Here is a 20778-nt window from a genome sequence, read left to right as displayed (position 1 = left end):
CTAAACAAGGAATAATACCATTCATAGTTTACTGTTCTCTGTAAATATCATAACATGGGCAGCTATGCGCTGTGCTTCTACTCTGATACACTATACCTCACATTAGCACATATGACCTTAAGGGATACAAGAGATAAGTCACAGAAGATGGAGACGGCCATGCTGGAACAGACTGCTTACTTATTCTACCCTGCTTTAACAGGCAAACCTCAAGATGCATGAGGGATTAGTCAATGTGACTGTCATATCTGAGTTTCTGCTCATGGGATTCCCTGGTGACCAGGTGCTACAGAGATTCTACGCCTCTGTCTTCTTCCTGGTTTACTTGGCAGCTCTGATGGGGAACCTGCTCATTGTCACCCTCACCTCCATTGACCAGCAGCTCCAGGCCCCCATGTACTTCTTCCTGAAGAACTTGTCTTTGATTGACATCTGCTACATCTCCACCACTGTCCCCAAGTGCATCATGAACACCCTGACCAACAGCCACTCCATCTCCTTTGTGGGCTGTGCCTCTCAGGTTTTCCTGGTCATCTTCTTGGCAGGCACAGAGTATGCTCTCCTGCTAGTGATGTCCTATGACCGCTATGCTGCCATCTGCCACCCTCTGCACTATGAGGCCATCATGAACAGAGGGGCCTGTGTGCAGATGGTGACAGTGGCTTGGCTCAGTGGCTGTGTCTATGGATCCCTGCATGTGGCAGGGACATTCTCTGTGCGTTTCTGTGGCCCCAACACAGTGAATCAATTCTTCTGTGATGTTCCTTCCCTGCTCATACTGTCTTGTGCTGGGGACCAAATACTAGAATATGCCATCATCATTGCTAGCTGTTGTTTTGATTTTGGATGTTTTATTTTTATGGCTGTGTCTTATATTCATATTTTCTCCACTGTCCTGAGAATTCCATCTGACAAGGACAGATTCAAATCGTTCTCCACCTGCCTTCCCCATCTCATTGTGGTAACAATATTCCTTATTTCTCGTGCTGTCACTTACTTAGGTACTAAATATAAATCTATACCTTCTTTGAATTTATTCATATCTGTGTTATACTCTCTGTTACCTCCCAGCCTGAATCCTCTCATCTATAGCCTGAGAAACAAGAACATGAAGGCAGCCCTCTACAAAATACTGCCCTTCAAACATATGGAATCTATGCTAAGTAAATCAGGTAGAATCATTTCCTGAAAATTATTTCTATTAATAATTTCATCTTTTTTCTATTTATTTATGTATTTATTTATTCCCTTTTGTTGCCCTTGTTGTTTTATTGTTGTAGTTATTATTGTTGTTGTTGACCTTTATTTTTCTTGTCACAGCTGCCACAAACTGTGTACTCTTCCATGAAATTTATATCTTGATTTTCAGGTATTTGTGCCCTTTATTCCCAGAGAATACTTTCTACAGACTCTGATGAGTGTTTAGAACTAAGAATCTTACCAAACTCTATATATTGTGTTTTTCAACCTGTGCCTGTCTATGATGAAGTTTAATTCATAAATTTGGCACAAAATAGACTAGCAACAAGGACACTAAAAAAAACAATTGTTTCAAGAGCATAATGTAGTTAAAGTTGTGTTAAGTGTTCTTTGAGCTCCCTAATTTTTCAAAATGTCTTTTATTTATTTACTTATGTGTTTATTTTTATAGTTTTAAAAAATTTATTATTATTTATTTTTCCTTTTGTTGCCCTTGTTTTGTTGTTGTAGTTATTATTGTTGATGATGTAATTATTGTTGTTGTTGGATAGGACAGAGAGAAACTGAGAGAGGAGAGGAAGACAGAGAGGGGGAGAGAAAGACAGACACCTGCAGACCTGCTTCACCGCCTGTGAAGGTTGAAGGTTGGTAGGTTGATCCATAACTCTAGCCTGTTTTTATCTTTTCCTAGTGGGGGAGGGCTCTGGGGAGGTGAAGTTCCAACTTAACCAGAGCCTTCCCTCAGCTCTGGTTTATGGTAACTTCAGAGACTAAAGCTGAAACCTCCAAACCTTGGGCATAAAAGTCTTTAGGGGAAAATACAGTGCTATCTCCCCACCTTTCATTGCTTTTTTTTTTTTTTAGTCACTTCAGTTTTAGTGTAAAATTCATTTCACCAACCTATGCTTCTGCTCTTAACAGATCCATTAAAAATAGAGCAAAACTATAAAGGTATAATCAAGAATCAGTAAATGATATTCTTCCTGATAGTGATAAGAAATGATACCCTGCCAGTCTGACGTTTTTTGAAATGGAATTTTACTAAAGTTTTGAATATGTTATCACGTATCTATCAACAACTTGTTACAACTGGTGCTTTTATTGGTTCTATTGTTGTTGCTGGGGCTTCACTGCTCTGGGCTAAATTTTTCAGAATCTAAGAGAATTGTTGTGACCCCAACAGGAGTTTGGGACTACTAGAATACAAATGAGGATGTCAGCTGGAGGAGGAGGAGACACAGAAGGGATGGATAAAAAAGAAGGACTTTGAGCAGCTCGGGTCTCTTGGTTGGGTCACCTTCACTGCAGCATGCTCCTGCTGGTTTGGACTATAGATTTATCTGTACACATGGTGATCTTAGGCAGTTTGGTTGCAGATTTTCAACACTACCTGTTCTCTTAACTAGACTTACTTCTTCATGATTACTGTGATTTACTTTATAAATAAATCACTCTTTTGTTTCAATCTTAAACAGAGCCATGTGTTTTTGCAATTAAAGAGAAACAGGGAAAGACACTACAGCACTGAGGCTTTCTCTGGTGTGACAGGGGTCAGGCAGGAATCTGGAGTGTGTTCCTTGCAAAGTAGGTGCATTATCCAGGTGAATTATTTAGCCTGTCTGATTTGTTTGCATTTTATTTGTTTGTTTATTTATTTATTTATTTATTTATTTATTTTTAATAATAGGTCATGAGATTGTATGGCTCAAAGTTATAACTCCACACCATACTCACCACTAAAATCCTGTGTCCTCATCCTCCCGATGGTAACCACCCTAGTTCTCACAAAGCTCTAGAGAACGTTTTGTTTACCTTCTATTCTCACACATTTAATAACCTCCTGTATATTTCTTGTTCACTAAAGATTTGTTACTTACAAGGATACTTTACTTACTTGTATATTTTGCTTCTCTTTTCTCTCTTTCCATTTTTTTTTCTGCCTCCAGGGTTATCACTGGGGCTCAGTGCCTGCACTAGGAATCCAATGCTCCTGGAGGCCATTTTCCCCACTTTGTTGCCCTTGTGGTTATTGCTGTTGGATAGGACAAAGAGAAATCGAGAGGAAGGGAAGACAGAGAGAGGGAGAGAAAGATAGATACTTGCAGACCTTCTGCAGGTGGGAAGCCAGGAACTCGAACCAGGATCCTTGAGCTGGTCCTTGCGCTTTGTGCCATGTGGGCTTAACCTGTTGTGCTACCGCCCTTCATGCCCCCCCCCCCCAGTTTTGTTGTTATTTTTTTCTTCACCAGCTGAATTGTATCCTTTTACCATCATCACAACTCTTGCTCTTAATGTCTTCCCTTTTAGCCTGTTATCCTGTTATCTTACAATCTTGTGGATCATTATTAAACCACTAATAAAATAAGAATAAATAAAAAATAAACATTGTAAGGGCCAGGTGGCGGTGTACCTGGTTGAGCACATGTGTTACAGTGAGCAAGGGTCCAGGTTAGATCCCTCTGTCCCCATCTGCAAGGGGAAAGCTTTGCAAGTGGTGGAGCAGGGCTGCAGGTGTCTCTCTGCCTCTCTCCTACACTATCAGCCCCTTTCCTCTCTATATCTATCTGTCTCTATCCAATAAATAAATAAAGATAATACCCCCTATTTTTTAAAGAGAGAAAACTTTATTTAAAGAAACATTTATATAAGTTAAATGCTGTTAACAGGAATGACAATTTGTGATATGAATTGGAAAGCTTTTTGGTGGCACATAGAAAAAATACAGAACTAGTTGCAATAGAATTATTTTATAAGCATTTCAAAACTACACTCAAAATTTTATTTTCAGTACTATTTTACAAGTGATTTAATAACAATTTATAAGATTTTAAGATTATAGAGTGTATAATCTTACACTGCACACACCACCAACAATTTTGTTCCCCTATACAGTCAAAATTTTACTTTGTGGATGGGGGGTGGGGAGCAGGTAGATAGAATAATGATTATGCAAACAGACTCTCATGCCTGAGGCTCTGAAATCCCAGGTTTAATCCCTCACACCACCATGAGCCAGAGTTGAGCAGTAATCTGGTAAAATAAATAAGTAAATAAATAAACACAACCTTATTTTTTAAATGTATTTGCTGACATTTTCGAAATACATGTTTACTGATTCAATTCACAACTTCGCAACTGTGCTAATATTTGCTTCTGGAAGGGAAATTTTACTGTTAATCCTTAAGAAACCAAGAGGGCAGAAAAGTAATGTAAATATAAAATCTACCTTTCTTTCTCATACTATGCCTATTTTGGGTGGAGAAAGAAATTTCCTTCTACCTCTATTTATTAATAGAGAACATCAAACAGTGTTCTTGTGGAAAGTGACAGATCATCTTTGTTAAGATAGGAAGTCATTAATTGATATCCTTATACATTCTTTGACAATGTAAAAAAATAATCAAAGAAGTCTGCTGACAGAGTTTCTGAAGTTAATTTGTGCAAACCATACAGGTTAGAAAGTAATCCAAAATGTGGACCAAAGTTGGGGCTGGGTGGTGATGCACCCAGTGGAGCACACATATTACAATGTGCAAGGACCTGGGTTCAAGCCCCCGGTCCCCACCTGCAGGGGGAAAGATTTGCGAGTGGTGAAGCAGTCCTGCAGCTGTCTCTATGTCTCTCTCCTTCTCTATCATCCCCTTCCCTCTTAATTTATGGCAGTCTCTATCCAATAAATAAAGATTAAAAAAACATATAAATAAAAGAAATTCTTAAAAAATGTGGACCCAAGTCTTTGCACCCTAGTGTCTCTGATGACAAAAAGAGACAGCACAAAAGAGAACTCCTGACTAGTGTACTTAATTAACTCTAATCTCAATTATCCCACTCATAGTCACCCACAAGTGCAAGACCATATTATTCTCCTTTGTGTCAGTGCAAGCAGTGGACAGAAATGTACCAGTGACCATAGCCAATAGCAATCTGTAATCATGGATGTTCCTGTTGTTGCAAAAATGATTTCATCCAGGTTTCTACCTATATGAAAATGCAACCCACAAAGAATTCAGCAGAAATTCAGCAGTCTTTAGTTGATGCCGGAGCAAACTAGTAGCATTTGCAGGATCACAACAATGGATTAGATCCATTGAGGGCCAGCTAGTTCTAAATCAATTGATTGGTGTAACTTCAAAAATATTATTTGTCTGTTGTATTTACTGTTGAATGTAAAACATTAATTCCCCAATAAAGAAATAAAAAAATATTTGCTTTTAAGCCACCCCTTATGATGGAATATAGAGGGAACAAGGGCAGGGTTTGAGAGTAAGGGAATAAAGATGCTCTGTTTTAACTTTTTTTAAATATTAAAGAAAGATTTTATTGATTTATTATCTGTGAGGACAGAGAGATACTGAGATGGGAGGGGGAAAGAGAAAGAAAGACATCTGCAGACCCACTTCACTGCTCATGAAGCTCCCCACCCCCACAGCCCCGCAGGAGGGGACTGGAGGCTGGAACCTGGGTACTTGCGTGTGGTAATATTGGTGCTATTAGCTAGGTGGGCCACTGCCCTGGCCCCTGAAGATGGTCTGTTTTGCCCCATGTGAATTCCAGTGTCTCTTGACCAGTGCCCTACTTCTGGAGAGCAGCATCATTCTGGTACCATCTAACCTACCATCCTGCTCCTAGGGGCTGGCACTGAATATGTATTTAGTTTGTCAGCCAAGGTTCTGAAATGGTCTTTCAATTGAGAACTGGATAATCATTTCCAGAGTGATAAAACTCCAGTAATGACTGGAGGAGAAGTTTTTGCCCACACAATACTAGGAGTTGCATGGAATGAGATCACAGGACAAATAAAAATTCTGATTCTAGACCCACATTATACAGGTGCCGAAGACCTGCAGGTTATTGTGGGAAAGTGCTGCTAAGGATGGAAAGACTCAGATTTTTGGAACAAAGATGCTTACTATAATGTATGTCTCTCTCAGTGACCAAATGTTATTTAAAGTATCTTAGTCACTAACACTGTAGCAGAGCTATACTGTAAATGTCTTAATGATAAATTTAATTTTAAGATTAAAAAGGAAGATGATCCTTTTATCAACATTATTCTGATTTTCAGTTCAGTGGTGCTTTAAAAATATGAAAATTTATATTTTAAAGGATCTGTAGCTATACTAGTGTATATATATATATATATTTATACACTTCTGTCTGAATAGTTTGTTTCTGAAAAACCTGTAAGAACTATGGAGAACAAACAGTTTCTTATAGATTTCTATTAAATGTTCATTGGATATATTACAAATATAATATAACTTCAGAATGTCGTCCTTATCTATTATTGCAGCAGCAGCAATAAACGATAGGGTCTGAGGGCATAAGTGTGTGTTTTTTTTTTTAATTCCACAGCTCAGACACAATATGCCTGTGAAAATTGTTAATGTGACCTTTGTGACTGAGTTTCAGCTCATGGAATTCCCTGGTGACCAGGTGCTACAGAGATTCTACGCCTCTGTCTTCTTCCTGGTTTATCTGGCAGCTCTGATGGGGAACCTGCTCATTGTTACCCTCACCTCCATTGACCAGCAGCTCCAGACCCCCATGTACTTCTTCCTGAAGAACTTGTCTTTGATCTACATCTGTTTTATATCTGTCACTGTCCCCAAGTCCATCATGAACACCTTGACCAACAGCCACTCCATTTCCTTTGTGGGCTGCGCCTGTCAGGTTTTCCTGGTCATCTTTTTGGCAGGCACAGAGTAGGCTCTCCTGCTAGTGATGTCCTATGACCGCTATGCTGCCATCTGCCACCCTCTGCACTATGAGGCCATCATGAACAGTGGGGCCTGTGTGCAGATGGTGACAGTGGCTTGGCTCAGTGGCTGTGTCTATGGATCCCTCCATGTGTCAGGGACATTCTCTGTGCATCTCTGGTGTCTAAAATTGTGTACCAGTTCTTCTGTGATGTCCCATCTCTGCTCACACTGGCTTGTTTTGGGAATGAGATTCTAGAATATGCATTTATTGTATCTAGCTGTTGTTTTGATTTTGTGTGTTTTATTTTCACGGTTGTTTTGTATGTTTGTATTTTCTCCACCATTCTGAGACTCCCTTCTTATCAAGGTAGGTTTAAATTGTTCTCCACCTGTGTCCCCCACCTCACTGTGGTCATCTTGTTCATTTCTGGATTTTATATATTTGTTTATTTTGCATATTTAGATACAGCTTCAAAATCCCCATCACTGCTGAATCTCTTTATGTCTGTGCTATACTCTTTTTTTATCTCCCAGCCTGAATCCTGTCACTTACAGTCTATGGAATAGGGACATGAAATTGGCGTTTGGAAAAATTTTTGGAGAAAAAACAACAACAATAATGTACATAAAACATATTCATGACTGGATACCCATTCTGTACCAAAATGATCAGGCTACTAAAATGGATGTAAAATTATTAAGTGCTTATGAGTTTTAGGTTAGACCGGTATAGGATGCTACATGAATGTGTTTAGATGTGTGTGAAAGTACAGTGTCTTAGTGATTTCCAGTTGACTTGAGATATTCCAGTCATCACCTTCCACATCAATTATAAAGTTTTGTTTTCCATTTGGTTTATCCTATTCTAGTTTTGGCCTGATAGCCACTTGAAAAGATTTTCTTATAATTTCAAATGTTATTTGTCTAACTATAGTTTTGGTTATCATTACTATTACTATTAAAATCACTGTTAAAGAAAATAATTTTTGCCATGCTACAGTTATCTTTTTCATTTGTTTGTAGTGGCAAGGATATTTTGAGTTCAGTTTAAGTGAATAATTCAGTGATGAATTTTGAAATGTTGGACTGGCAAAATACTGTCATACATTTATGAGTAACATATATTGTTAACAGGTGAGGTTGGCAATCACATATTGACATCTGTATGAACAGGGATATTGACTTTCAAGTAGGACCATTATTTTTAAACAGTAAAATTGAGGAAAAAAAAAGGTTAGCTTCAGATTTTCAGGAACACTATAATTAGTGATGATGATATCATCTCCTTCATCCTACTCTTCGTATTGTTAATATTGTTTTTCAAAAAATCTAAAGCACTAAATAAAAACAGCAGTATTTCAAATTTGCTTTGGGGCTGTGGAGGTGGAGTTGTAGAGATATGGTTAAAAAAAAAAAAAACTTTTATACCTGAGGTCCCAGGCTTAGTGCATTGAAATATCTTGAATCAAAGCTGAGTAGTGCCTCCCATGGAACTTGAAAGAATCCACAAAGACCCTGGGTCCATACTCCCAGAGGGATAGAGAATGGGAAAGCTATCAGGGGAGGGGATGGGATATGGAGAACGGATGGTGGGAATTGTGTGGAGTTGTACCCCTTCTATCCTACGGTTTTGTTAATGTCTCCTTTCTTAAATAAATAAAAGAAAGAAAGAAAGAAAGAAAGAAAGAAAGAAAGAAAGAAAGAAAGAATCATGTTAACTGAGATAAGCCAAAAAAAAAAAAAGAATGAATATCAGGTGACATCATTTGCAGGCTGAACTTAATAAATAAGAACAGAATGAGGAATCACAAAGTAAAACTTGGACTAGGTTTAGTGTATTGCACCAAAGCAAAGGACTCTGTGGAGGAAGGAGAATGAGAGTCTTGGGTATGTGGCTGGAGGGGGAAATGGGGCATGATGGTGGAAAAGGACCCAAGGTCAGGTGACTGTGTTTTGCAGAAACTTTTTGTGGTGACCAATTTTACCCATGTGTCAACAACTTTACTGTAAACAACTAATCTCAGAATTTAATCTTAAGAAAATAAAATTAGTACATGTCAATAAATTTATTTTAAATGCTTCAAAATTGTAACATGTTCCTCCATTTATTTCTAAAAGACTAAATTTAAATACTTTGTTAACGTTAAATTTGCACTTAGGTAGAATCTACAGTAGTTTTTTTTAAATTTTATTTAAGAAAGGATTAATTAACAAAACCATAAGGTAGGCGGGGTATAACTCCACACAATTCTCACCACCCAATCTCCATAACCCACCCCCTCCCCTGATAGCTTTCCCATTCTCTATCCCTCTGGGAGTATGGACCCAGGGTCATTACCTAACCAACGCAACGATTGCCACCTCAACATGCTTCACCTCAGACTATGTCCAGAGACTTCACGTGTGGAATGACAACCCTTCAGCTTCATTACTCAGGTGAGACCTTTCCTTTTATAGTACACTCTAATTTCATCTCAGGTGGTTCACTTTCTAACAAAGTAGTTTTTTTTTAATGAACATTAAACATTTGCACAGAAAACAGTTTTGTTTAAAAAAATATTTACTAATACTAGGGGGAGGGTGTTTGGGCGAGAGCACCACTCTGACATCTGAATTCAGGAATTGAACTTGGGAACCCAACTTCATTGCCCAGTGCAGCATCCTCTGTCTGCACTGCATTGAACAACTTCTTGGATTGTTAGTCATTTTCTTTTAATTGCTTTGGTTTTTATTTCATCATCCCAACATTCTTCTTTCCTTCTTTTTTTTTAACCTTAAATTATTTCTCCCCACCTCTACTGAATCATTTCCTTTTTATTTTTCTGTGCTTATTATCTTCTTATGTTATTTCACTGTTCACTCTTCACTCTTCACTCATCTTCCATTATCCAACATGACTTTTCCTTCCCTTTTTCTTTCTGGAAGTTCTTGTGATCATGAAAATGATGGTGATGGTGCTGCTGCTGATGGTGCCATGATGTTGGTGAGGGGACAATGATCATGGTGGTGGTTATGCTTATGGCATGTCTATTTGTAGGACTAATTGATTCCCATGATTTTCTCTATTAATCTGCACTAAAATATTTCAATATGAATGCTACTAGTTTATTTTCTCATACTTTTAAAATAAAAAACTATTTATCTCAGGGGACCTGGACTATGCTCTATCTCAGGGGACCTGGACTATATCTAGGTTTGGAGACTTTATTGGGGAGTGGAACACCTGGAATGGAATTAGAGAATACTATGAAAGGAAAGGTCTCACCCGAGTGATGAAGCTGAAGGGTTGTCATTCCACACCTGAAGTCTCTGGTCACAGTCTGAAGTGAAGCATGCTGGCGTGGCACTCATTGTGTTGATTAGGTTGCGATCCACAGATGCAATATTATTTGATTTGAATTGATAGCAACATGCAGAAAAGTGGGCCCCACCCTAAGGTTCCAGGACTGGGGGAAATATAGGCTCTATAGAGGCAATGTGAGGTTCCTGTTGTCTTAGGGTTCAAGAAGACAATGGATAGTTATTGTTATCATCACATTATTTGGTGATATGATTAACTCTGGAAAGTCCCTTTGATAGGGTTTGGGGTATAGTACCCAGCATCTTGTATATAGCTGTGCTGTCAGTTGCTTCTGTTCTCCCTGGTCTAGGCTTTTGGGAGAGAACAGATCAAAGACAACCTATGTATTAAAAAGACTCAGTCTGTGTTTTAAGAAGTTCTAGACATATCATCAGTTTTTTACCTCTCATATTAATTAAATATTGGTTTATATAAAGTTTACACTTTAATAGGATTGTACATAAACACCACTCCCACCACCAAAAGACTGTGTCCCATCCCCACCCCCCACCCTCCGCCGTGCCAGGAAGCCCAATGGCCACCCTCCCCTTCACCACAGTGTTTTTCCATTGGTGCCCTGCTCTTGATTTAATCAATCCTGCTTTTAGTTTACCTTTCTATTCTTTTTTCTCAACTTCTGTTGATGAGTGGGGACATCCCATACTCATCTGTATCTTTCTGACTTAGCTGACTTAACATAATTCCTTGATGTCAGACCAGAAACTATCAAATACTTAGAGGAAAACATTGGTGAAACACTTTTCCATCTAAACCTCAAGGACATCTTTGATGAAACAAACCCAGTTGCAAGGAAGACTAAAGTAGAAACAAACCAATGGGACTACATCAAATTGAAAAGCTTCTGCACAGCCAGAGAAACTATCACACAAAAGAAAAGACCACTCACAGAATGGGAGATCTTCACATGCCAAACATCAGACAAGAGACTAATCATCAAAATATACAGAGAACTCAGCAAACTTAGCACCAAAAAAGCAAATGACCCATCCGAAAATGGGCAGAGGATATGAACAAGAAATTCACTTCAGAGGACATCCAAAAGGCTAACAAACATATGAAAAACTGTTCCAGGTCGCTGATTGTCAGAGAGATGCAAATAAAGACACCACAAAGATACCACCTCACTCCTGTGAGAATGGCATACATCAAAAAGGACAGCAGCAACAAATGTTGGAGAGGCTGTGGGGACAGAGGAACCCTTCTACACTGCTGGTGAGAATGTAAATTGGTCCAGCCTCTCTGGACAGCAGTCTGGAAAACTCTTACAGGGCTAGACATAGACATTCCATATGACCCAGAAATTCCTCTCCTGGGGATATACCCCAAGGATTACATAATGCCCAACCAAAAAGATGTGTGTACATCTATGTTCATAGCAGCACAATTCATAATAGCTACAACCTGGAAGGAACCCAGGTGCCCAAAAGCAGATGAGTGGCTGAGTAAGCTGTGGTACATACACACAATGGAATACTATGCAGCTATTAAGAACAATGAGCCCATCTTATCTGACTCATCTTGGACAGAGCTAGAAGGAATTATGTTAAGTAACACAATTCTTATAAAAAAAATTCTACAAGTAGAAGAAAAAAACATCGAAATTCATTTTAGAAGACCGGCTTTACCTTCACCAAAACCACTTAAAAATTAACAAATAAAAATTGAAAAATATAGGACAATATCCCTATTAACATAGATGAAAGTTTTAGAGTAGTAGTAAATAGGAATCAATAGTATTTTTAATAAGAGAGAGGCAGACTGGGAGTATGGATTGACCAGTCAACGCCCATATTCAGCGGGGAAGCAATTACAGAAGCCAGACCTTCTACCTTCTGCAACCCTCAATGACCCTGGGTCCATGCTCCCAGAGGGCTAGAGAATGGGAAGGCTATCATGGGAGGGGGTGGGTTATGGGGATTGGGTGGTGGGAATTGTGTGGAGTTGTACCCCTCCTACCTTATGCTTTTGTTCACTAATCCTTTCTTAAATAAAAAATTAAAAAAAAAAAAAGAATTTTTACCTTAAAGACATGCACATCGAATGATCAAGGGGAATAAAGCTAGAAATCACATAGTCAAGCTGCATTGTAGCCATATTTGGTTTTTATAGTGATTCCAAGACTCAGTTCTGTTAGACCATCCGCTAGTTTGTGAGTTGCACATGCTTCCTGTCCTTTCTGTCTTGCTTTCTTGGTTACCGAAGAAAGGTGTACATGCTTTTTGTTCCCTCTACTTGGCTTCCTGAAAGGAAACCTATGTGGATTGTGTGCATAGAGTGTGCAGTTAATGCATTGTGCCTCACACTGTTGCAATCACTCAGTAAGCCTCTGTGTTCATGGCTGTATTATAAAGGCATCATTTCTAGAATACTGAATATGCAACCTAGAGTAAATCAAAAAGTCATTCAAGGTGAATATGACAACATTAAAGCCAACATCTTCTTTATTTCACTGTGAGAGGCTCCTTGCACTTAGCCACTTAGCATAGACTAGGTGCTGGATGAAGTTTGTTGCGTGTGGAGAAGAGAGAGGTGGTCCGGAGCGAAGAGGGAACACGAATCTTTATTTGCACTGGCACCTCAGAGTTGGGTGCTGGAGAAGCAGGTTGGGCCACGTGGAGCTAGCGAAAATGGCCGCCTCACGCAGTAACCTTTCCTGCGACTGAACACCGGAGTGAAGCTGGCAAGAGAACGAGGTGTGGAAGACGAAGGGCTTTTATAGGAGTAGCTTTCATGAGAATGGGAAGGAGGAGGAGTAACCATAGCACTCCAGGATAGAATGATAACTCTCCTGACAATGGGAGGAGGAAGGAGTAACCAGAGAACTCCAAATATCGTGGGGATATAGACAATGTCCTGAGGGCATAACATGGCGGAACAGGCACAGAACAGGCACTCCGAGAATGTCCCAACTCTTGTGGGAACTACCAGTAGCCTGAGGGGACAACATGGCAGATGTGACGCATCTGCACAATTTCCAACAAAGTTAACTGTAGTAAATAAGATATGGTCATACTCACTGATTGAAGACAAGTAAATGGAATCATCTTAATGTTGAGGCTTAGAGACTGTTCTCAAGCAATTTAGAAATGTATACTTTGTATTAATTTGAATTTCCTTCATGTCATTTTATATGCATTTTCATATGTTGGTAATTTTCTTTTTATTTTCTTTATTTTTCTTCTTTCCTTTTTTATTTAAGAAAGGATTAATTAACAAAACCATAGGGTAGGAGGGGTACAATTCCCACCACCAATCTCCATATCCCACCCCCTCCCCTGATAGCTTTCCCGTTCTCTATCACTCTGGGAGCATGGACTCAGGGTCATTGTGGGTTGCAGAAGGAAGAAGGCCTGGCTTCTGTGATTGCTTCCCCACTGAACAAAGGCGTTGACTGGTCAGTCCATACTCCCAGTCTGCCTCTCTCTTTCCCTAGTAGGGTGGGTCTCTGGGGAAGCGGAGCTCCAGCATATTGGTGGGGTCCTCAGTCCAGGGAAGCCTGGCGGGCATCCTGATGAAATCTGGAACCTGGTGACCGAGTAATGAAGCTGAAGGGTTGTCATTACACACGTGAAGTCTCTGGACACAGTCTGAAGTGAAGTATGTTGAGGTGGCAATCGTTGTGTTGGTTAGGTTGTGATCGGCAGATGCAATACTATTTGATATGGATTGGGAGAGACATACTGGAAAGTGGGCCCTATCCAATGGTTCCAGGACTGGGGGAAGTAGAGGCTCTATAGTGGAGATGTGAGGTTCCTGCTGTCTTAGGGTTAAAAAAGGCAATCGATAGTTAATATTATCATCACATTATTTGGTAATTGGGTTAACTTTGAAAAGTCCTTTTGTTAGGGTTTGCTGTATAGTACCCAGTATCTTGTATATAGCTGTGCTATTGGTTGCTTCTGATCAATTTGGTCTAGGCTTTTGAGAGAGTCTGCATATCAGTTACACAGCCTATATATTGAATAGATTCAGTTTGCCTTTTAAGAAACTTCGAGACATACAATTAATTTTCCCCCTCTCATATTAATTAACTAGTGATTTATATGACTACATGTTACTAGGAGTATACATAAACACCATTCCCACCACCAAAAGACTGTGACCCATCCCTCTCACACACTCCCACTCCTCACTGGCCCAGGAAGCTGCATGTCTACCCCTCACCTCAGGGTTTTTACATTGGTCCCCTACTTACAATTTGGTCAGGTCCTGCTTTTAGTTTCCCTTTCAGATCTTCTTACTCAACTTCTGTTGATGAGTGGGATCATCCCATACTCATCTTTATCTTTCTGACTTAGTTCACTTAACATAATTCCTTCTAGCTCTGTCCAAGATGAGTCAGAGAAGGTGGGTTCATTGTTCTTGATAGCTGCATAGTATTCCATTGTGTATATATACCACAGCTTTCTCAGCCTCTCATCTGGTGTTGGGCACCTGGGTTGCTTCCAGGTTTTAGCTATTATGAATTGTGCTGCTATGAACATAGGAGTACACACCTCTTTTTGGTTGGGTGTTATGGAGTCCTTGGGGTATAACCCCAGAAGAGGAATTACTGGATCATATGGAAGGTCCATGTCTAGCCTTGTGAGAGTTTTCCAGACTGCTCTCCACAGAGGCTGGACCAATTGACATTCCCACCAGAAATGTAAAAGGATTCCTCTGTCCCCACAACCTCTCCAGCATTTGTTGCTGCTGTCCTTGTGGATATATGCCATTCTTACAGGAGTGAGGTGGTATCCTAGTGTTGGTTTAATCTGCATTTCTCTGAATATCAGTGACCTACAGCAGTTTTTCATATATTTGTTAGCCTTCTGGATCTCCTCTGTAGTGAATGTTTTGTTCATATCCTCTCCCCATTTTTGGATGGGGTCATTTGCTTTTTTGGTGCTAAGTTTACTGAGCTCTTTATATATTTTGGTGATTAGTTTCTTGTCTGATGTATGGCATGTGAAGATCTTCTCCCATTCTTTGAGGGGTCTATTTGTTTGCTTACTAGTTTCTTTGGATGTGCAGAAGCTTTTCTATTTGATGTAGTCCCATTGGTTTGTTTCCTTGTAATTGGGTTTGACTCATCAAAGATGTCTTTGAGGTTTAGGTTTAGGTTTACCAATGTTTTCCTCTAAGTGTTTGATTGTTTCTGGTCTGACATCCACGTCTTTGATCCATTTGGAGTTGATATTTGTTTCTGGTGAGATAAAGTGGTTCAATTTCATTCTTCTTCATGTTACAACCCAGTTTCCCCAGCACCATTTATTGAAGAGAGCCTACTTCTTCCATTTAATCCTTTGGGCCCCCTTATCAAATAATAGATGTCCATAGGTGTGGGGATTTATTTCTGGGATTTCAATTCTGTTCCACTGGTCTGTGTGCCTAGTTTTGTTCCAGTACCATGCTGTTTTGATGATGATGGCTTTATAATATAGTTTAAGGTCTGGGAGTGTGATGCCTCCATTTCTATTTCTTTTCCTCAAGATGGTTTTAGGCAATTCTAGGTGTTTTCAGGTTCCAGATAAATGATTGTAGTGTTTGTTCTATTCTCTTAAAGAAGCTTGGTGGAACTTTGATGGGTATTACATTAAATTTGTATATGGCTCTGGGGAGAATATTAATTTTGATGATATTTATTCTTCCAATCCATGAACATGGGATATCTTTCCAATACTTGGTATCAGTTTCTACTTCCTTGAGTACCGACTTATAGTTTTCAGTATACAAGTCTTTCACTTCTTACGTCAACTTTATTCCTAGGTATTTGATTGATTTTGCTGAAACAGTAAATGGGAATGATTTCTGGATGTCTTCTTCTTCAGATTTAGTGTTTGCATAAAGAAATGCCACTGATTTTTGAACATTGATTTTGTAGCCTGATACCTTGCTATACTGCCTAATACCTTCCAGTAGTTTTCTGCTGGATTCTTTAGGTTTTTCTATGTATACTATCATATCATCTGCAAATAGTGAGAGCTTGTCTTCTCCCTTCCAATCTGTACTCCTTTGATTTCTTTTTCTTGCCTGATTGCTATGTTGCTGTGTCCGGTTGGCCAAGATCTTGTTTAATATTTTGACATCTATGTTTCTCAGAGATATTGGACTGTAGTTTTCCTTTATTGTTGCGTCCCTATCAGCTTTTGGTATCATGGTGATGTTGGCTTCATAGAAGGTGGAATGGAGTATTCCTCTTTCTTCAATCTTGTGGAAAAGCTAAGGAAGTATGGGTACTAACTGTTTCCTGAAAGTATTGTAGAATTCGTTTGTGAAGCCATCTGGTCCAGGACTTTTATTGTTGGGGAGATTCTTAATAAGGGTTTCAATTTCTTGTCTGTGATTGGTGCATTTAGATTTTGTAGTTCTTCTTGGTTCAGTTTTGGAAGGGCATATGCTTCTAGGAATTGTTCCATTTCTTCCAGATTCTCTAGCATAGTGGTGTGTAGTTCTTCATCGAAGTTTCACATGATTCTCTGGATTTCTGTGGTGTCAGTTGTGATATCTCCTCCATCGTTTACAATTCTATTAATCTGAGTCTTCCCTCTTTTTTGTTTGGTGAGTCTGGCTAGGGGTTTGTCAATTTTGTTTAATCTTTCAAAGAACCAACATTTGGCTTCACTGATCTTTTGTATGGTTCTCTTATTTTCGATGTTGTTTATTTCTGCTCTAATTTTAGTGATTTCTATCCTTCTGGTTGCTTTAGGGTTCCTTTGTTCCTCTTCCTCTAAGTCCTTGAGGTGTGCAGTAAGGTCGTTCATTTGGGCTTTTTCTTGTTGTTTAATATGTGATTGTATGGCTATAAGTTTCCCTCACAGTACTGCTTTATCTGTGTCCCAAATATTTTGATAGGTTGTGTCTTCATTTTCATTTGTTTTCAGGAACATTTGAATTTCCTGCTTGAGTGAGTATCTGACCCAGTGTTTCTTAAGGAGTATGTTGTTTAGTTTCTAAATTCTGTGACTTTTATTAATTGTCAAAAACCCTTGGTTGAAACCCTTTTTCATTCAGGGCTCAATAGATATCTTGCCATTCTCTTCTGGCTTTTAGAGTTTGAGTGGAGAATCTGCAAATAAACTTAAGGGTTTTTCCTTGTATGTGACTTTTGTTTCTCTCTTGCAGCCTTTAGGATCCTTTCTTTATCTTTACTTTTTCTCATTGTGACTTCGATGTGTCTTGGTGTCTTCAGGTCTGGGTTGATTCTGTTTGGTACTCTCTGGGCCTCTTGAATCTTGATGTCCTTTCTGTTATTCAGGTCTGGGAAGTTTTCTTCTATTATTTCCTCTAGAAACTTTGCTTCCCCTTCCTCTCCTTCTTCCTCTGGCAGGCCAATTATACGAATGTTACTTCTTTTAAGATCATCCCATATGTCTCTGTTCTTGTTTTCAGTGTCTCTCAATCTCTTTTTAAGCTCTTTCACCTCTTTCTTAGTTTTCTCTAAATCATCCTCTGTCTGACTAATTCTGTTTTCTGCCTCTGTTAGTCTGATTTCCCTTGCCTCAGCTTCTTTCTTTATTACAGCTATTTCAGCTTTCAGGTCTCTAATTGCCTCAAGATAATCAGTATTTTCCTTGTGGGTCTCAACTGTTGTTTCCCTAATTCTGCCATTCCTTTCCTCCAATGTTGTTTTCATTTTTGTGATTAATAAGTTTATTATTGCTTGCATACTTTTATTATCTATGGTTACTTCTAGCTGATATGTAGTTTCTTCTGGGCTCTTATCTTCATTCATTGGATTAGCAGTTTTATTTGTTTTTAATCTACCCATTTTTTGATTTATGTGTTTCTTTTTTTATGCTCTTGCCAATTTTTTTTTACTTAATTCCCAACACAATTACAGTGCAGAGATCTGTGTGAACAAATGAGGAGTGACCTTACCCAGTGCTGGAGTCTAGCAGGGAAGCAGACAGCCCTGTGACCCCACAGGAATTGTGTAGGGACTTCAGCTGCTGGGATAAAGAATCCAGAGCCACTGGTGAGTGCAAGTCTCGTTATGAAGAGTTTGTAGCTCACACAGACCAATGCTCCACCCTGATGAGGACACATGATAAAGGGATGAGAGAGAAAAACATGCCCCATCTGTAGGTGTTCACTGGCTCATCTGGCTTCCTGCCTCACGATGTAACAGACAAGAATTGAATACTATTTTGTGCATTTTCATCGTAGATTCTCTTCATTTATCTACTATGACTGGCTTCTGGTAAGAAGAATTTTGAAATTTCAAAATATTTCATTAAATTAGTTGGTGAGGCAATTCTCCTTCTGTTTCTTTTTTTTAAATTTTATTTTATTTATTCCCTTTAGTTGCCCTTTGTTGTTTTATTGTTGTATTTATTTTTGTTGTTGTCATCGTTGTTGGTTAGGACAGAGAGAAATGGAGAGAGGAGGGGAAGACAGAGAGGAGGAGAGAAAGACAGAAACCTGCAGACCTGCTTCACCGCCTGTGAAGCGACTCCCCTACATGTGGGGAGCCGGGGCTCGAACCGGGATCCTTATGCCGGTCCTTGTGCTTTGTGCCACCTACGCTTAACCCGCTGCGCTACAGCCCAACTCCCTCTCCTTCTGTTTTCTTTGACATATCAAGACAATTAGAGAATTTGTTGATGATTCTCATTAATTTTTGTATTCCCAGACCATATTATTTTTATATATACAGTTGTTACATTTTTCACAAGAGAAGTAATGCTTTTCCAGTGATGTCTAGAAGTAAACAAAATATATTTTTATATAAAGTCATAAAGGCTATATTTTATATTTAATTTCACTTTCTTCTGTAAAAATGTTAGATACTCTGCACTAAAACTGTTTCCAAGGTTATGCAGCTGTCTGTGGCCAATGTGGTAAGAATGGAGAGAACACCCTTCTTATTTCAGGATACACAACGGGCTCCATTTTGCAGTATTTTTCTTCCTCTTGTAATTGTCTTTCATGTCAATCATATTTCATTTTCCTTTCCATGAATTTCACAAATAGAGAAACTATGCACTCTTTCTGTGTCTGTGCTCTGACAAGCCACCGATCACTCTAGATCACACCAAGTTAAGACATGAAATAAATGTTAGCAGATGAATATGAACACAACTAATTGAGTCTCTGACATTGGTGCTTCCACAGACAAAATTCATGCCTGAGAAATTAAGCAATGTGACTTTTGTGACTGAATTTCTGCTCATGGGATTCCCTGGTGACCAGGTGCTACAGAAACTCTATGCCTCTGTCTTCTTCCTGGTTTACCTGGCAGCTCTGATGGGGAACCTGCTCATTGTCACCCTCACCTCCATTGACCAGCAGCACCAGGCCCCCATGTACTTCTTCCTGAAGAACTTGGCCTTGGTTGATATCTGCTACATCTCCACCACTGTCCCCAGTGCATCATGAACACCTTGTCCAACAGCCACTCCATCTCCTTTGTGGGCTGTGCCTCTCAGGTTTTCCTGGTCATCTTTTTGGCAGGCACAGAGTAGGCTCTCCTGCTAGTGATGTCCTATGACCATTATGCTGCCATCTGCCACCCTCTGCACTATGAGACCATCATGAACAGAGGAGCCTGTGTGCAGATGGTGACAGTTGTGTGGTTCAGTGGCTGTGTCTATGGATCCTTTAATGTGGCAGGGACATTCTCTGCCTGTTTCTGTGGTCCCAATATAGTTCACCAGTTCTTTTGTGATGTTGCCTCCCTGCTCACACTTGTTTGTTATGGTAATGGCGTTCTTGAATATGCGTTTATTGTAGTTAGCTGTGTTTTTGTTTTTGTAACTTTCATTTTCATGTTTTTTCCTATTTTCATATTTTCTCCACCGTTCTGAGAATCCCTTCTGATCAAGGCAGGTTTAAGGCCTTCTCCATTTGCATTCCCCACCTCACTGTGGTGTTCTTGTTCCTCTTTTCTGTATTTTTTGCGTGTTTGGGTGAAGCTGCTAATTCCCCATCATCACTGAATCTCTTTATGTCTGTGATGTATTCTGTGTTACCTCCCATCCTGAATCCTCTTATTTACAGTCTAAGAAACAGGGCCATGAAGATGGCCCTTGGCAAAATTTTTGGTGACAGAATGACAGAAGCAATGTGAACTTAAAAATGCTTTTGATGGATACCTACTATGTGAAAAATTGACTGGTGTCTAAAACGATTCTAAAACTATATGTCCCTGTGAGTTCTGGTTTTAACCTAAATAGTATGCTGCATGTATGTGGTTAAATGGATTTGAAAGTACAGTATCTCAGTAATTTCTAATTGACTTTAGATATTTCAATTATTATATTCTGCATCAATTTGTAACTTTTGTTTTATTACTTCCTTTTTATCAGTTACTGTCAAATAACAGGGCATAATTCCACAGCATTCCCACCACCAGAGGTATGTCTTTCCATTCCTTCCATTAGAAACTGAATAGTTTTTCTAAATTCACAGATATGGGTTGACTATTTTTTTCTATAACTGTTTATATAATTTTTGCCCATTTCTTCCTATGGTCCTGTCTTCTATCTGTAGTAGTTAGACCTTACACTATTATTACTGTGTAATGTCATTCCT

General features: G+C 39.2%; 1 protein-coding gene and 2 pseudogenes across 1 annotated transcript; all 3 read left to right on the top strand.

Moving 5' to 3' along the window:
- Nucleotides 1-214: 214 nt before the first annotated feature.
- On the top strand, nt 215-1494 carry LOC103123454 (olfactory receptor 14A16-like). Its single transcript, XM_007534102.2, has 2 exons — nt 215-1172; nt 1370-1494. The coding sequence occupies exons 1-2, from the start codon at nt 215-217 to the stop codon at nt 1492-1494; spliced, it is 1083 nt and encodes a 360-aa protein (XP_007534164.2).
- A 5073-nt stretch (nt 1495-6567) lies between these two features.
- Nucleotides 6568-7620, top strand: LOC103123455 (olfactory receptor 14A16-like; annotated as a pseudogene).
- Nucleotides 7621-19368: 11748 nt separating this feature from the next.
- Nucleotides 19369-20314, top strand: LOC103123456 (olfactory receptor 14A16-like; annotated as a pseudogene).
- The last annotated feature ends 464 nt before the right edge of the window (nt 20315-20778 follow it).

The sequence above is a fragment of the Erinaceus europaeus genome, chromosome 9 (assembly GCF_950295315.1).
Source record: "Erinaceus europaeus chromosome 9, mEriEur2.1, whole genome shotgun sequence".
Taxonomy (NCBI): domain Eukaryota; kingdom Metazoa; phylum Chordata; class Mammalia; order Eulipotyphla; family Erinaceidae; genus Erinaceus; species Erinaceus europaeus.
This window is presented reverse-complemented; position numbering and strand designations above follow the sequence as displayed.

Coding starts and splice junctions, on each gene's coding strand:
- LOC103123454 (XM_007534102.2), top strand. CDS start 215: ATGCATGAGGGATTAGTCAATGTGACTGTCATATCTGAGTTTCTGCTC. Junction 1,173..1,369: donor ATCTATGCTAAGTAAATCAG/GTAGAATCATTT, acceptor CTTGATTTTCAG/GTATTTGTGCCCTTTATTCC.